The 14,757-nt window shown below is 39.7% G+C and overlaps 1 protein-coding gene and 1 long non-coding RNA gene across 2 annotated transcripts; both read left to right on the top strand.

Moving 5' to 3' along the window:
* The first annotated feature begins 2,556 nt into the window (after nucleotides 1–2,556).
* On the top strand, nucleotides 2,557–4,863 carry LOC116222500. Its single transcript, XR_004164698.1, has 5 exons — nucleotides 2,557–2,644; nucleotides 3,180–3,288; nucleotides 4,323–4,351; nucleotides 4,593–4,641; nucleotides 4,754–4,863. It is a non-coding gene; the product is annotated as an uncharacterized LOC116222500 (long non-coding RNA).
* A 4,281-nt stretch (nucleotides 4,864–9,144) lies between these two features.
* Nucleotides 9,145–14,065, top strand: LOC122133282 (carcinoembryonic antigen-related cell adhesion molecule 20-like). Its single transcript, XM_042709126.1, has 8 exons — nucleotides 9,145–9,283; nucleotides 10,302–10,568; nucleotides 10,662–10,916; nucleotides 11,633–11,744; nucleotides 12,877–12,905; nucleotides 13,041–13,063; nucleotides 13,371–13,542; nucleotides 13,863–14,065. The coding sequence occupies exons 1-8, from the start codon at nucleotides 9,145–9,147 to the stop codon at nucleotides 14,048–14,050; spliced, it is 1,185 nt and encodes a 394-aa protein (XP_042565060.1). The 3' UTR covers nucleotides 14,051–14,065.
* Nucleotides 14,066–14,757: the final 692 nt, after the last annotated feature.

The following is a 14,757-nucleotide window of genomic DNA, read 5'->3' as shown; positions in this document are numbered from 1 at the left end:
GTTTAACCCACTTCACAGTTTCAACTGGACATTCACAGCTTACATCAGCATTGTTTCCTCACAAGCATTTGCACTAAAAACTTTTCTTATACAACAAGCACATTTCACTCTTGATCATAGCAATCAGCAGCAGATATAGATTTGTTAAACATCACTCAAGCAATTTCACACACTATCATATGGTTATAAGGCATGATTCAGACATTCTGCAATCATTTTAAAAGGCATATATTGGTTTAGATGATTATAAAGCATAGCTCCAGCAATTTCATAAAAGCATAAGTTTTTCATATGATTAATACATATTTCAAACAAGTATCAGTATGAGGTATGAGTGTGAATGTGAGTTTGAGAATGGATATGAATATGAGGCCTAACACGCATACGGATCCATGTCGTGGCTGTCAGGTTCATTCTTTCGTGAGTCGTTCATCAAGACATACTTAGTATGCCCACCCAACTGCATTTAGTAAGTATTAAAGACATACTCAGTATGCCAACCCATGATCCAACATCGGCTCAGATCTCTCATCGGTGTATTTGTCCTTTTCACCAACAGTAATAGATATCCACAGTTAATTTCTCTGGAAATGCAGTATTGATTTTATGTATGTGTGTAATGTACTCTTAACTTGTATGCACCCTATTCCATGTTTCAGTCACCAAATTATATAAAAACTATGATGGTGTTTGAGTTGTAAAACTGATAAAAGATCAAATAAAATCGCTGGTGGGAACATGTTGTTGCCGGTCTTTTCATTTACCTCATCAACTCAATGATATTATGGGATATCTTATGCACTAAGCACTCCAGAATTAAAGTTATGGAATTAAAAAGATGTTTGTTTAGTAAACTAATTAGCATCACTTAAATAAAAGTGAAAGTTCAAGTACAGAAGTGAAGGACCTGTTGAAGAAAGAGTCTATAGTTCAATCTGGGTGAAGTTTACAACATGATCTCATAAATGGAAACTTCGAAGGATGCAGAACAATGACCCGAAATCAAATCACATTACGCAAGATCCGAGACATGGTTGAGTTGATAGCCCTCTTTGAGGATACCGGAGACACCTTTGAACAAAGGCAAAGGTTATTTCTGCGACAAAAGCTGTATTTTCACTTCGACAGTGCGACTTTGAGCATTAGTCACATCGGATATATTTCGTTGGAAAAAGTAAGAACAACGATTTGACCACTGATGAAAACCACACTCATTCTACAATCTCTGGCTATAGCTCACATAGCAGGTAAAGCATTTCTATTGCATACTATAAAAAGTAAAGGTTAGTGAAGATGAAATACTGTACAATACTGTTAGAACTCCGGAAGTGACAATACAGAAAGCAGAAAGATCGTATTACATCAGTACTGTGTATTGTGAATGCAGTGTTAGTGGTTTCTGGGGTATGGACAGCCTCAACATTGGCAACCTTCAACCTTCAATTCCGTTTTTTCCAGTGTGGCATTTTCATCATGCCTATTTTGTGCCTATTATAAAGGCCTAGAGGTGTATGTATGTATTAGTGCCTATTCTAAAGGCTTCGAGGTGTGTGTATTAGTGCCTATTCTAAAGGCCTAGAGGTGTATGTATGTATTAGTGCCTATTCTAAAGGCTTAGAGGTGTGTGTATTAGTGCCTATTCTAAAGGCCTAGAGGTGTATGTATGTATTAGTGCCTATTCTAAAGGTCTAGAGGTGTATGTATGTATTAGTGCCTATTCTAAAGGCCTAGAGGTGTATGTATGTATTAGTGCCTATTCTAAAGGCCTAGAGGTGTATGTATGTATTAGTGCCTATTCTAAAGGCCTAGAGGTGTATGTATTAGTGCCTATTCTAAAGGTCTAGAGGTGTATGTATGTATTAGTGCCTATTCTAAAGGCCTAGAGGTGTATGTATTAGTGCCTATTCTAAAGGTCTAGAGGTGTATGTGTTACAGTTGAAAATCTGGTTAATCACAATCCGGTAAAGTCACGATATGGGTATACTGTGTAATACTAAGGGAAGTAAACGGAGACCGTCAGTAAGAGCTTTACTGGGACCTTGACGTGTTTAATTGCCGATAAGAGCTATAAACGATACCAAACCATGAGGGTTTGTTCAGAGGACCATTCTAATATAAAATACTTCTGGGTTAGTTTCAGATCAAAGCCTGAGGCACCTGATCTGAATTGACTGCAGCCATTGGCTGACAAACGAATAAAAGCTCATTTTAATTCTTATCGAAATCATTTATAGTACTACCGGTATATCAGATTGAGTTTTCATTGAATAGTATATAAATATAAATGTGGAGGTGAGGCATAGATGATCACTGCCTTTACTCTGCCCATCAGGACTTTACTCATGTCAGGGGGGGCTGCTACCAGAAGCTTTCAGTGCAATGGAAGGGGAACGCGTGGTGTTTAAGACACTCAACCCTCCCTCTCTGCCATACACCTCAGTCAGCTGGAGGTTTGGAGATCAGGATATCATCGTGCTCAACTCTACGACATGTGCGGCGTACACTGACAGAGTTTCTCTGGATAACACCACAGCCGCGCTGGAGATGAGAAGGTTGACACTCAACGATGCTGGGCGCTACTTTTTGACTATAGTTACAGAGGAGGGTGAGGAACACACAGGAAATACCACACTGGAGGTCTACGGTAAATCGTTTCTTTCATTTCCATCCTTCAAATGGCATTCAGGCTTTTCCCTCCATCCATCCCCACCCCACCCCCCTCTCCTTCATTTTGACATTGTGGGACGTTTCAGTCGTTAGGTGATTTGGTGTTTCCACAAAATAATTTCAAACAAATACTGAGACTCTAGTACACATTAGAGAAAATTAGATATAGTCTCAGAGGATCAGTGAATACATTCTATAAGATCTGGAGCCCTTTTCTTGACAGTGTCAGCACTTCAGACATAATTGAGGACTAGTCCTCGATAATTGATGGTTTACCTTACTGAGCACTGTGGCTTTTCTGATTTTGAACACAACAGAGATAAAGTTTGGTCAGTTTTTTTTTCTTTTTTTTCCTGTATTGTTTCTTTGTGTGTTTGTTTTGTTTGGGGTGGGGGGATGGGTGGTGGGATTTAAATTGTATACTGTATACGTCTTGTTTGCAATGAGATGAGAAATCAATAAAAAGATCATTGATTTAAAAAAAAAATACTGAGACTGATTCATGTCTTTAGGAGCGGGTGGATTGAGTAAGGGAGTCATCACGGCACTCGTTACATTGGGTGTGATCGTTGTCGGAGCCATCATTGTTGTGCCATGCTATTTCTATTGCAAGAAAAGGGGGTGAGTTACATCAAACAGCACACTATGACAATGTTGCGTGGTCTATGTCTATTGTTTTTTGAGTGTAAAATTCTCATTTGTAGTTCCACGTTGGTGCAACGAACTGCCTAGTACTACCAGAGCAGGGGCGTCCCTCTCTACCTTCAAGAAGCTTTTGAAGACCCAACTCTTCAGAGAGCACCTCCCTTCCTAACTGGCACCTTGACTAGCGCTTAACTTGCACTTCAGCAGTTACATTTCTGCACTTCTTTTTCCTTTTTTCTAGGTCGTTGTTTTCTAATTCTCATGTAAAGTAGTATTTATTGTTACACCATGCTTTTTATTGCTCTTAGCTTGACTGTTCTCTCCCTTGTACGTCGCTTTGGACAAAAGCGTCTGCTAAATGACTAAATGTAATGTAAATGTAAAATGTAACATCAAACAGCACACTATTACAATGTTGCATGGTCTATGTCTATTGTTTTTTGAGTGTAAAAGTGTGTAAAAGATTACACTAGAAAAGCGGCTAGTTTAGGAACGGTTGATTTGTTTGTACTCTTGTAAACACGCTATTTTCATCCAGCAATTTAATGCATTTAATTCTACACAGTTGAATGGATGTCTCCGCTACATGTGCACAAGGTGCCATTATGTGATGACTGCTATGCCAACAACTAAATGAAACTAGCAGTTTCACTTTCTGTGTAAATGTCAGAGTGGTGCATCGCCTAACCCATACGTTAGGGGGGCGCTAGTGCCATTAATGAACGTAGCTTTTCTGTCTGTTTCAGTCTGTCCATTGCCTCTTGAGCTTTGTACTATTCCATTGCAAATGAAATGTTTACATTATACTGCTGTATCATTCTAACCTCTCTCTTTCTCTCTCTCTCTGTCTGTCTGTCTGTCTGTGTGTGTCTGTGTGTTTGTGTAACTGTGTCTCTGTGTGTGTCTGTGTGTGTGTCTGTTTGTGTGTGTGTGTGTGTGTGTGTGTGTGTGTGTGTGTGTGTTTGTGCAACTGTGTCTGTGTGTCTGTATTTCCATATCTGCACATGTAGAGTATTTTCAGAAGTATATACAGAGAGAGGTCAGTAAACTTTTATGAAATGTTTTTCACTGTGTCAATATACAGTACCCACTGTTCCAACAATATTTCCCAATATTATCATGTTGTTGTGGGAAATATTATCATGTTGTTGTGGGGGATATCCAATGAACTGGTCAGGTTTAAGATGGCACTTGAACACATCAGAGCCCAGAAAAGTAAGTATGAATGTTGTTTCTGCTCACTGAGGAGTTTGTCTGTTTTCTCTGCTTTTCATGATCAGATACCCGTACCTAACCATGACCACCCCTACATTTTAATCTCGAGAGTTGGTAAGATTTACATTTCATTTCATATTTACCCTTTGGTCAAATCAAACGCTTAGCTTATACTATATACATGACTACAATGTAGAATTCTGAAGTTCTATTCTTTTTTTTACAGAAAGGTACCAAAATTGGGAGGTGCCATCTGACTGGCTGTTTATAAAGAGTGAAGGTTCACAGATACAGTATCTGACAGTTGACCAACAATAAAGTGCACATTAAACCTGCCCTGAGTTTCCTGATTTATTTAATTTACACTTTTGATAATTACCTACAAAGCCCTTCTGGGGACTTGGGATTGATCTTTATCTCTGTATCCTTGTGACACCAACCACAATCCTAAGCAATCTCCTGAGCTTTAGCAGAATGTGTCTCCAAAGCAGCTCACAGCACAGGTAGGGCCTGCATGTTGTCTGTACCAGCTCTGGCTGTTGAGCTGCAGAAACACAGTTAACACCACACACATCATGTTCACTACATTTGAGTTGGCTAGGTCACTATTCTTTGGTCTCGAAGGACACATGTCAGTTTTTGACCACAAGACGGCAGTAGGTATTCAGCATTAGTCTCTGCAGTGCTGATATGACATCAACACAGGTGGTTACACATTTACTAAATGAAACTTTGAGGAGCCAAGCCTGCAATACTGTCAAAGTCCTACTATAAAAGTGAGTTCTCTGTGATCCTCTGTGAAGTACGGACTGTCTCTGAGTTAGAACAGGATCAGAGAACTTAGAACCGGATCAGAGAACTTAGAACAGGATCAGAGAACCTGGCTCCGTCGGTTTGAGCCCAACCAGCTGAATGGATCTACACATCTCACTTATCCTGTGTTTACTCTGAGCACTTGGTAAGAGACATTCATTTCATGGTGTGACAGTGCAGAGATAAGGACTTTGTGTGAACTCACAACAAATTCAAAACTCATGCCTCATAGACTTATTCTATGTCTGACAGAAAACAGTTTGAATACCATATTCATACTTTCTTTAAATTATTGTATTCTTGTCCATCTTATACTGGACTATAAGAGAACTCCTAATTATTTTCTCATTGACTGGTAAGAATGAGCAGACATTTTAATAGTAGAGTACTCACTGATTTGTTTACTTATGTATTGAAACACATTGTTAAGCAAAGGTTCATATCCTATTGGCAGTTTATGACACTTTCTCTACAGCCATGGTGAGATATTCATGTGATATGTCCATATTCATGTCCTTTAGGATTTTGCTCGTGCCAAAATGAGTTACTACTGAATGGAACTCTGAATGGAGTAGTAGGAGAGAGTGTGGAGTTCACCCTCATTAACCCACCATCTGCACCACCTCAGGCAATCAGCTGGAGTTTCAGAGGAAATAGAGAAGTTACAATCTTCACTTCAATTGGCGAAGCAGAGATTGCACATGTTGATTATGCTGACAGAATCTCTGTGGACAAAACCACCGCTTCACTGGAGCTCAGGGGGCTGACTCACAATGACACTGGGAAGTACACTGTGAGCATCTCCATCAGTGGTGTAGAATACCAGGGAGTCACATCACTGACAGTGTTTGGTACGTACACTCTCTATAATATATGTCTACGAGCTCATTTACATATTATAAAATAGGGGATATTGAATGAATAAATCCCAAAAGGACTGTATGCTGATTACTGAATAGGTGACAATCGCCACAGGTTTGTCCGGTTAGAACAAGAACGGATGCCAAAGTTCCAATGATGACGGAGTTTATTGCACACACACACTCGCAAGACATGAAGTGGTAGATGAATGAATGATGCCCGTGAATATAATTATCTTTGTAAAAGACTTAAATTCATTGGCTGACAAGGATCGAATGATCCATGAATATAACTATCCGTGTAAAGGACTTATATCCAACAATGAATCCTTGAATGATTGAAGACCGTGAACCGTGGTTTGTTCTCAAAGACGCACGGTATGAATGATCGCAAATGTCTGATTGAATTGTCCAACTACTTGACGCTCCTCTCCAGCTCTGCTTACTTGACCCACACAATGGCCAGAGGAGGGTCGGTCTTATATAGGCCAGAGGGGGGATGAGAGGGCATGTACGGACATGAAATAAAGGGTAACCTTGAAACTGTTGGATTTGACCAGATGGTCAGTGAAATTCCACTGTTTACGAGCCCCACGGACTCCTGGGATCAACTGATTGGGTGACTTCCCAATAGACCCCGAGATCCCGTGTGGCCTGCACAGTGGGGTGTACAGCTGAATGCAGCTGGTGGAGGCAGCATTTTTAACACATATGGTATGTTTGCACTAAGCCATTTTAGTGTGTTTGTAGAATTTGGAAATGTAAAAACCTATAATGTTTTCTAAATAACAGTGCAGGAAACCACAACTGGCCAAAACACTAATCCTTGTATTTTCCTCTCATAAACGTTACCGCTGTTTCACACTGAATTTCTAAATTCTATTCTCTTCACATTTTCACCCACTGTTTATCTGCAAAGCATATTAAAATTGGCAGTTGATGGATCAATTTTAGCCTTTTGGTAATTGTAACCTTATCAATATTTCAACGTTCTCCAGCGTATTAATATGGACATTGAGATATGGTCACAGCTATGGGTAAATTAGGGAGATACAATGGAATCTTCATACCGTATCAGTCAATCATGAGTGAGGGCTGGGACACTCCATTTTAAATAGTATAATTAATGTAGGGATGTGCAGGTCATGGCATGGATGTAAGGAAACATCATCACCATAAACAATCACTGTGCTTGGTAAATCAAATCAAATCAAATCAAATCAAACTTTATTTGTACGGTGCATTTCATACAAGGAGGTAACACAATGCGCCTCACAGTAGGAAAGAAAAGGGGGGGGGGGGGGGGTTACAAACACTTGTAAAAAACACACAGATTTTCTAGAGATGAATAAATGAAATAAAATAAACGTACTAACCGCACTGGCACCGTAAAGGACTACTCAGCACGGTCATCGTCAAACTAAGAGACAGCTGCTGGGGGGGGGGGGGGGGTTACAAACACTTGTAAAGAGACACAGATAAGTAAATAAATAAATGTTACATAAATGTTAAATACATACATTTTACAGGTTACAAAACACTTGAAAGTGCATGTTTAAAGGTTTCAACCGTTTCAGCCATTCTTAGGTATTCTGGCAGAGTGTTCCAAAGGTTGGGGGCATAGAAACTAAAAGCTGCTTCCCCATGTCTCTTTGTCCTGGTATTTGGAACTGTTAGAAGTTCAGTGCCGGAGGACCTCAGGGATTTACTGGGTGTGTACCTTGAGAGCATGTCTGTTATATATTCAGGTGCATGACTATGGAGTGATTTATAGACTAGTAGGAGAACTTTGAAATCTATTCTAAAACTAACAGGTAGCCAGTGCAGTGATTTTAATACTGGTGTGATGTGCGCTCTCCGTCTTGTTTTAGTGAGGACTCGCGCTTCTGCATTCTGTATTGTTTGTAGTTGACTAATGGCTTTTTTTGGTAGACCAGACAAAAGCGAGTTACAGTAGTCTAGCCTGCTCGTGATAAACGCGTGCATCAGTCTTTCGGTGTCAGCCTGAGCGAGAAACGGTTGCACCTTAGCAATGTCTCTTAAGTGATAAAAAGATGTTTTAATTATATTTTTGATATGGGTTTCAAAATTGAGATCTGAGTCAAGTATGACGCCTAGATTTCTGGCTTGGTGCTTGGTGTTAAGTGCTAGTGTTTTTAAGTGTGCAGATAGTTTCTCTCTTTCGTTTTTTTCACCAATGACTAATACCTCTGTTTTATCTTGGTTTAGCTGGAGAACGTTTTGTGACATCCATACATTTATATCAGAAATGCAATTTACCAAACAATCAATAGAGCTGTAGTTGTTGGGTGTTACAGAAATATAGAGCTGGGTGTCATCTGCATAGCTATGATAGTCGATGTTGTACCTCCTAATTACACTACCAAGGGGTAGCATGTATAGACTGAAAAGTAAGGACCCTAAAGTGGAACCTTGAGGGACCCCACAGGTCATACAAATGTTTTTTGAGCTGTGGTCTCCGAGGGCGACAAAGTATTCCCGGCCAGTTAGATAGGTCCTAAACCAGTTTAGGACCGGACCAGTGAGGCCAACCCAATTTTCAAGTCTATCAATAAGGATATTGTGATCAACAGTATCAAAGGCTGCGCTCAGATCCAGAAGGGCCAAGACAGATAGTTTTTTGGAGTCAGCATTAATCCTGAGATCATTTACAACCTTGACTAATGCCGTTTCTGTGCTATGATTGGAACAAAAACCAGATTGGAAGGTGTCAAATACACAGTTAGCATCTAGGAAATTATTTAACTGTTTAAAGACAATTCTTTCCGGGATTTTGCTTAGAAAGGGAAGGTTCGAGATGGGTCTAAAATTATTTAGAACTGAAGAGTCTAAATTGCTTTTCTTCAGGAGGGGTCTCACCAGGGCAGTTTTAAGTTCTGATGGGAAAATACCTGTAAGCAGGGGACAGTTTATAATGGCTAGAATGTCCTTAGACACAGAGTTCAGAGAATTCAGACTGGAGAACGTTCAGGCCAATCAGAGCGGTGCCTACAGCTGCCGGGCCTATAACAGTAAAACCCTTAGGTCTGAAACATCATCACCATCAACAATCACTGTGCTTGGTAAGATGAGTCATTCAACTGGCAGTTATGAGGTTTGCTCTTGCTTGATTAGCGGGAGTAATAAATGTTACTGTCACACCGGCCCTCTCTGGTGAAGACCACCAACACCTGATGTATAGTCTATTTCTATGGTAGGGCAACAAAAGGTTTTTGGTATGGAAGGTCCAGGTATTTAACATGTCTATGTCTGTGCATCCATTTCCTCTTCCCTTTGTCTGTCTGTCTCATGTACGTACATGTGCATCAAGAAAATGTTTCAAAGAGCTGTTAAAGTTGAATAGGTAAACTATTAATCCTCTTGTATCTAATCAGTATGGCAATATATTATACCAGTAAGAAGCAACATTCCTGCTCAGAGGTCATTTCTGCGGTTGATAGCTTGATTATCAGATTTCAGAGTTTCACTAACGTGACATAGCTTAAATCATTTTTTAAATGATCAATTAGCATCTGTTAATATAAAGTGCACAGACATGCACAAGATGAAGGGACTTTACTGCCAGAACTGAAGGGTTGGGCTGCATTGGTTTAGCTGTTGAGTTTCCATCAGCTTTATTCCAATTAAATTGCTGTCAATACCCATGAATATTAATCAAAAGTTTCAACAGGTACATCTTGTGTTAGACCTGAGGCTGCAACAACCCGTACTGAGTTTAGAAATGTAGAAGTTTGTCTTGTGAATTCAGATATTTAGGAAGAGATTGATTTGAGTCGTGTGGGGCAATAATACAATGAATGACTACTCTGTTGTCATGGGGTCCACCCTATGTTATGGTATTTCACACCTTCCATTAACATGATGACATATGAGGTTCTTCTTTATAACTAGAGTGTGTTTTAGCTTGAATAACTAGCATGTCTTCTCATGAATGCAATCCTTTTAAAAGCATTATTTTAAACAGCTCACAAGGCAAGAAGGCTCTGCATGTGTGGTTTGAATCTCTGAATTGATTAAATCTCAAACAATCTAAACCTGGTAGTCATTTACTTCTGTTCCCTTCTTTTCCACTTCACACAGAGAGAATATCTGCTGCTGCCATTACAATCACTGGGGACAACCTGATAGCAGGTAATAGTTCTGTTAACTTAACCTGCGATGCACAGGGCACCATCATCACCAGAGAGTGGAGAAAGGATGGCAATCCTCTGCAAGGAGTTAACATCGATGAGCTCAACCGAACAGTTTCCATCAGCCCAGTAAAGAAAGAAGACAATGGAGTTTACACATGTCAAGTCAGCAACCCTTTCAGCTCTGAGACAGTCTCTATAGGACTGATTGTGAACTGTGAGTGCATGATGTTTTGGACTGGTTCAAGCTATTACACGTGTATTAAACTTGGTTGAAATGTGTTTTGTTACTGGCTAACATCTGTTACAGACGGACCAGAGAAAGTAAACATCATGGGAGAAGGAGCCATAGAGATTGGTCGTCTAGTTCATTTGACCTGTACTGCTGAGTCCGTCCCTGAGAGCACCTACACATGGGCATTTAATGGGACAGAAACAAGTGTGACTGGAGCTTCATACATCAAAGAGCTGAGTGAATATGAAGACAGTGGAACCTACACCTGCACTGCTCTGAACAGCATTACCAGACACACAGTTGATGCAGTTTTTGAACTGTCTGTCAAAGGTAACACATTCTTTCAGAATCCTCTGATATACTGTACCTGTATGAATTTTTGTTCCATAGCCCACTTATAATGAAGGAAACGTTTATTCAGTAATTTCAGGACACCATCTTTTCACTCAGTCTGTGTACTTCCATGACTTCCATGTCTACTTCCATACTTCCACAGGAGGATGATATGATGTCAATCAGTTGTAGTTTTGTGTGGAGCTGAAAGACACCTTTGAAGCCAAAAGGAAGCTGAGAGGTGTAATGGCACTAAGGCTATACAGCTATTATCAATATCTGATTGGTAGGACCTGCAGCACTGATCACTATGGCAAAACCGTTCAAACATTTACACAGTGGTTGCATGGTGTTCAAGTCCTTTCCTAAAGTTAAAATGTGAAATAACTTTTTTTTTTTTTTGGCTATTATACATTTGATTGGTAATGTATAGCCATTATGCTAGACTAATTCAGCAAGTAAAACAACATCAGTTGGAGAATAAGACCAGTAACATTGTGTGCCACATCTGTCTACAGTCATAGCTACTCATAATCATAACAAGCAGTAAGGTCACACCCTAGTTGCTGACGAAGAGAATATCTTGTTTGACTGTTTTAAATCCTACATACTTGCATTGGTGTTGCCAACGTGCACTGTTTTACATACTGGAGGATTTTAGCCAGGTGTAAATGTAATGATTTTTTAATTTAATTTGTTATTTTCTTCCACAGAGAAGGGGCAACCTGGATTGCCAATAGGGACCATTATAGGCATAATTGCAGCAGTTCTTTTCATTGTTGTGGCAGTGGTTGGCATTTCAGTATTTCTGTTGAAAAAGAGAAGGTAAGTTCACTCCTCAGTCAGTTAACACTGGACTGGACGATCACTGTCCACACACATTGAATTATCAGGTATCCCTGTGTCACACTCACAAATGTAATACATTCCCAGAAATGTAATAAACCACAGACACAATAAAAATCTCATCATCTCCAACAAATGTAATTTCCTGACCATATAATCCCTTTCTTTATAGTCTTTAATTGGGGGTGAAGCCCTCTTTGTGTTTCTACCTTTTCTTCTTATTCCACTTGTTTCTCCCATCGTTGGAGTCTATAGCACCCACTAGAACCATATGGTTAAACTTTTTGACATTTTGCATGTCACTTTTGTGTCAACTGTATGCCTGAATTTCAACAACGAGGTATCGTTGGATCAAGCAGAGTTCAACGCATCTTGTGCGTAGGCATCAATTTCCACTATATCGGCCAATATATGAAAAAGTTTAAAGGAGCAATATGTAACCCAGAAACCAAGAGTTTAAAATCGGTACTGCATTCCAAATATTGAAGATCGTCGTCTCCCCCCTCCCCCTCTTCCCCCAACTGGAAGCTCACCCTGGGTTTTTTGTACTCTCTCAGTGTTAGCTAGATGCATGTACGTCAGCCAGAGCTAAGCCTGTTTACCCAAAAACAAGCCCACTCCACCCAAAATAGGCTACACACTGGACTTGAGGTTAGTTCTTTCCAGGCCCCGATGATGATAAGATACTGCTCAAGTTAACAGATAATGTATAAATCAGTCATGAAGTGCCCTCACCAGTGTCAAGTGAAGCCACTGATGGCTGGCCAGGTGCCAGAGAGGAGCAGAGAGAGGAGCAGAGAGAGGAGGAGAAAATCTATATCTACACTTATATATTAAAAAAGAAAATCTTTCAAACAAGCCTCAGGTCCATATTGTGTGATTTTAATCCACATTCAGTGTGTAAAATGAATTAGTAATTTTAGTCTCAAAGAGATGTACTGTCCTTTAGTGATTACTTTTTCCTTCTGTATGTCTGTGTGTGTGTGTGTGTGTGTGTGTGTGTGTGTGTGTGTGTGTGTGTGTGTGTGTGTGTGTGTGTGTGTGTGTGTGTGTGTGTGTGTGTGTGTGTGTGTGTGTGAATGTGTGTCCTGTCTGGACCCTTCAATAACAGGAGTTTGCCTGGAGACCCTACAAGAAGAGGTTTTAGTTGATTTTGATTACTTATTTTGTCTCATGCACGATAATCACAAGCTTTTTGTCATTCATATTCCTTAAATGTTATTTTTTCTAAAGTAATGTTTGCAGTAATAAATATCATTTGTCTCTCTCATTCAGATATGGCAGTCTATGAAATACCTGTGAGTAAAAACAATTACAATTATTATTCATTTAACAATTCCACAGTTTCATCCAAGCATTCAAGCTTAAATAAGTAGTACACGTGGTGTATAAATAACCTGGTAAATATGGTTGATTTCCTGGATGTGAAACCCATGCCTTTTGTGTCATCACCATGAACACATTAAGCATCACATAATATATGAAAACATTATCATGAATGACATTCCCTTGGATTTGATTATATTCACAGCCTTTCTGATTCATATCATTACAGTGAGATATAAATGAAATATTTATGCTTTAAAATGCTCTATGTTGTTCTAGTTTACCAAAAAGGACAACCATACCTACGCAAATACTATGAGAAACCCAGAACTACTGGGTGGACCTGCTCAGGTGACACCTAATTCAGCTGGTAGAAATCCTCAGCAGGCACTCAGATCATGCAGCAGAAAAGGTGGTGACTCAACATCAAGCATCAACCAACATCAAGCAGGTCTGAATCAAAACTGAGGAAAATTAAACTGCAAGTCACATTATTTTACACTATTGTATGTTTTCAGCTGTCATGGTACTGCAAAGCAATACAGTCTCCAGCTTTCAAGCTTTCTTCTGTAGAAAGTAGAATTAGTTTCAGTTGACAAATAATGTAAACACTTTCAGTGGAAAATGAAATATAGACATAAAGACACCATGAATGCCAATAATGTCATGAAATAGGGTTTGGTCATGTAGGAACATTCAGTTGAAAAGAAAATCTTAAACAAAGAAGTCATAAACACAAATCTCAAACAAATGGCTTCCTGTCTGTTTCAGGCTTGGATGGTCATGTGTATGACACCCCTCTCCCTGCCCACTCATTTCATTCTACAGTGAGTACACAAATGCCTTGCACTTTTGAAATCAGTTTGTTTTCCTTCTACTGTGAGTACACAAATGCCTTGCACTTTGAAATCAGTTTGTTTTCATTCTACAGTGAGTACACGAATGACTTGCACTTTTGAAATCAGTTTGTTTTCCTTCTACTGTGAGTACACAAATGCCTTGCACTTTGAAATCAGTTTGTTTTCATTTGCAACTTCAGAATCATTTCAGACCCCAAAACAGAATATGCTTGATTGAGTTCTACCATTCACTTTTTGTTACTTTATCCAATATGTATCTGACCAGGTCTATGAAACCATAATAGGAAAACCTGAGTGACAGGCCTATGACCTCTACCCATGTGACACAAACATCCACGGAGACAGTTCATTTCAATGGAGGCCTGCTGGTGGTGTCATCATAGCACACAGTTTGCCTTGTTAAAAGTATCCAATGACCTGCTCCTCTCTCTTGACTCCGGTGACTGTGCTGTTCTGATTCTTCTTGACCTCTTTGACACAGTGGATCCCAACATTTTAATTGACCATCTTCAGTGTGGGGTTGGTGTTAGTGGTATTGCCTTGAGCTGTTTCTCATCCTACCTCAGCAATAGAAGTTTGCTGTGAATTTAGGAAATGTTTCCTCCTCTCCTGCTAGTCTTTCTTGCGGGGTCCCACAGGTTTCCATCCTTGGTCCCATCCTGTTTTCTATTTACATGCTCCCCTTTGGTCAAATTATTCAAAAGCACAACATCTCCTTCCATTGCTATGCAGATGACACACAGCTTCATCTCCCCCTGAAACTTAACGGCTGGCGAAATCTAAACAGTCTCTTGGACTGCCTTTAG

Source organism: Clupea harengus, chromosome 11 (genome assembly GCF_900700415.2).
Source record: "Clupea harengus chromosome 11, Ch_v2.0.2, whole genome shotgun sequence".
NCBI classification, from domain to species: domain Eukaryota; kingdom Metazoa; phylum Chordata; class Actinopteri; order Clupeiformes; family Clupeidae; genus Clupea; species Clupea harengus.
The sequence above is the reverse complement of the archived record's forward strand: the minus strand, read 5'-3'. Positions and strand labels throughout refer to the sequence as shown.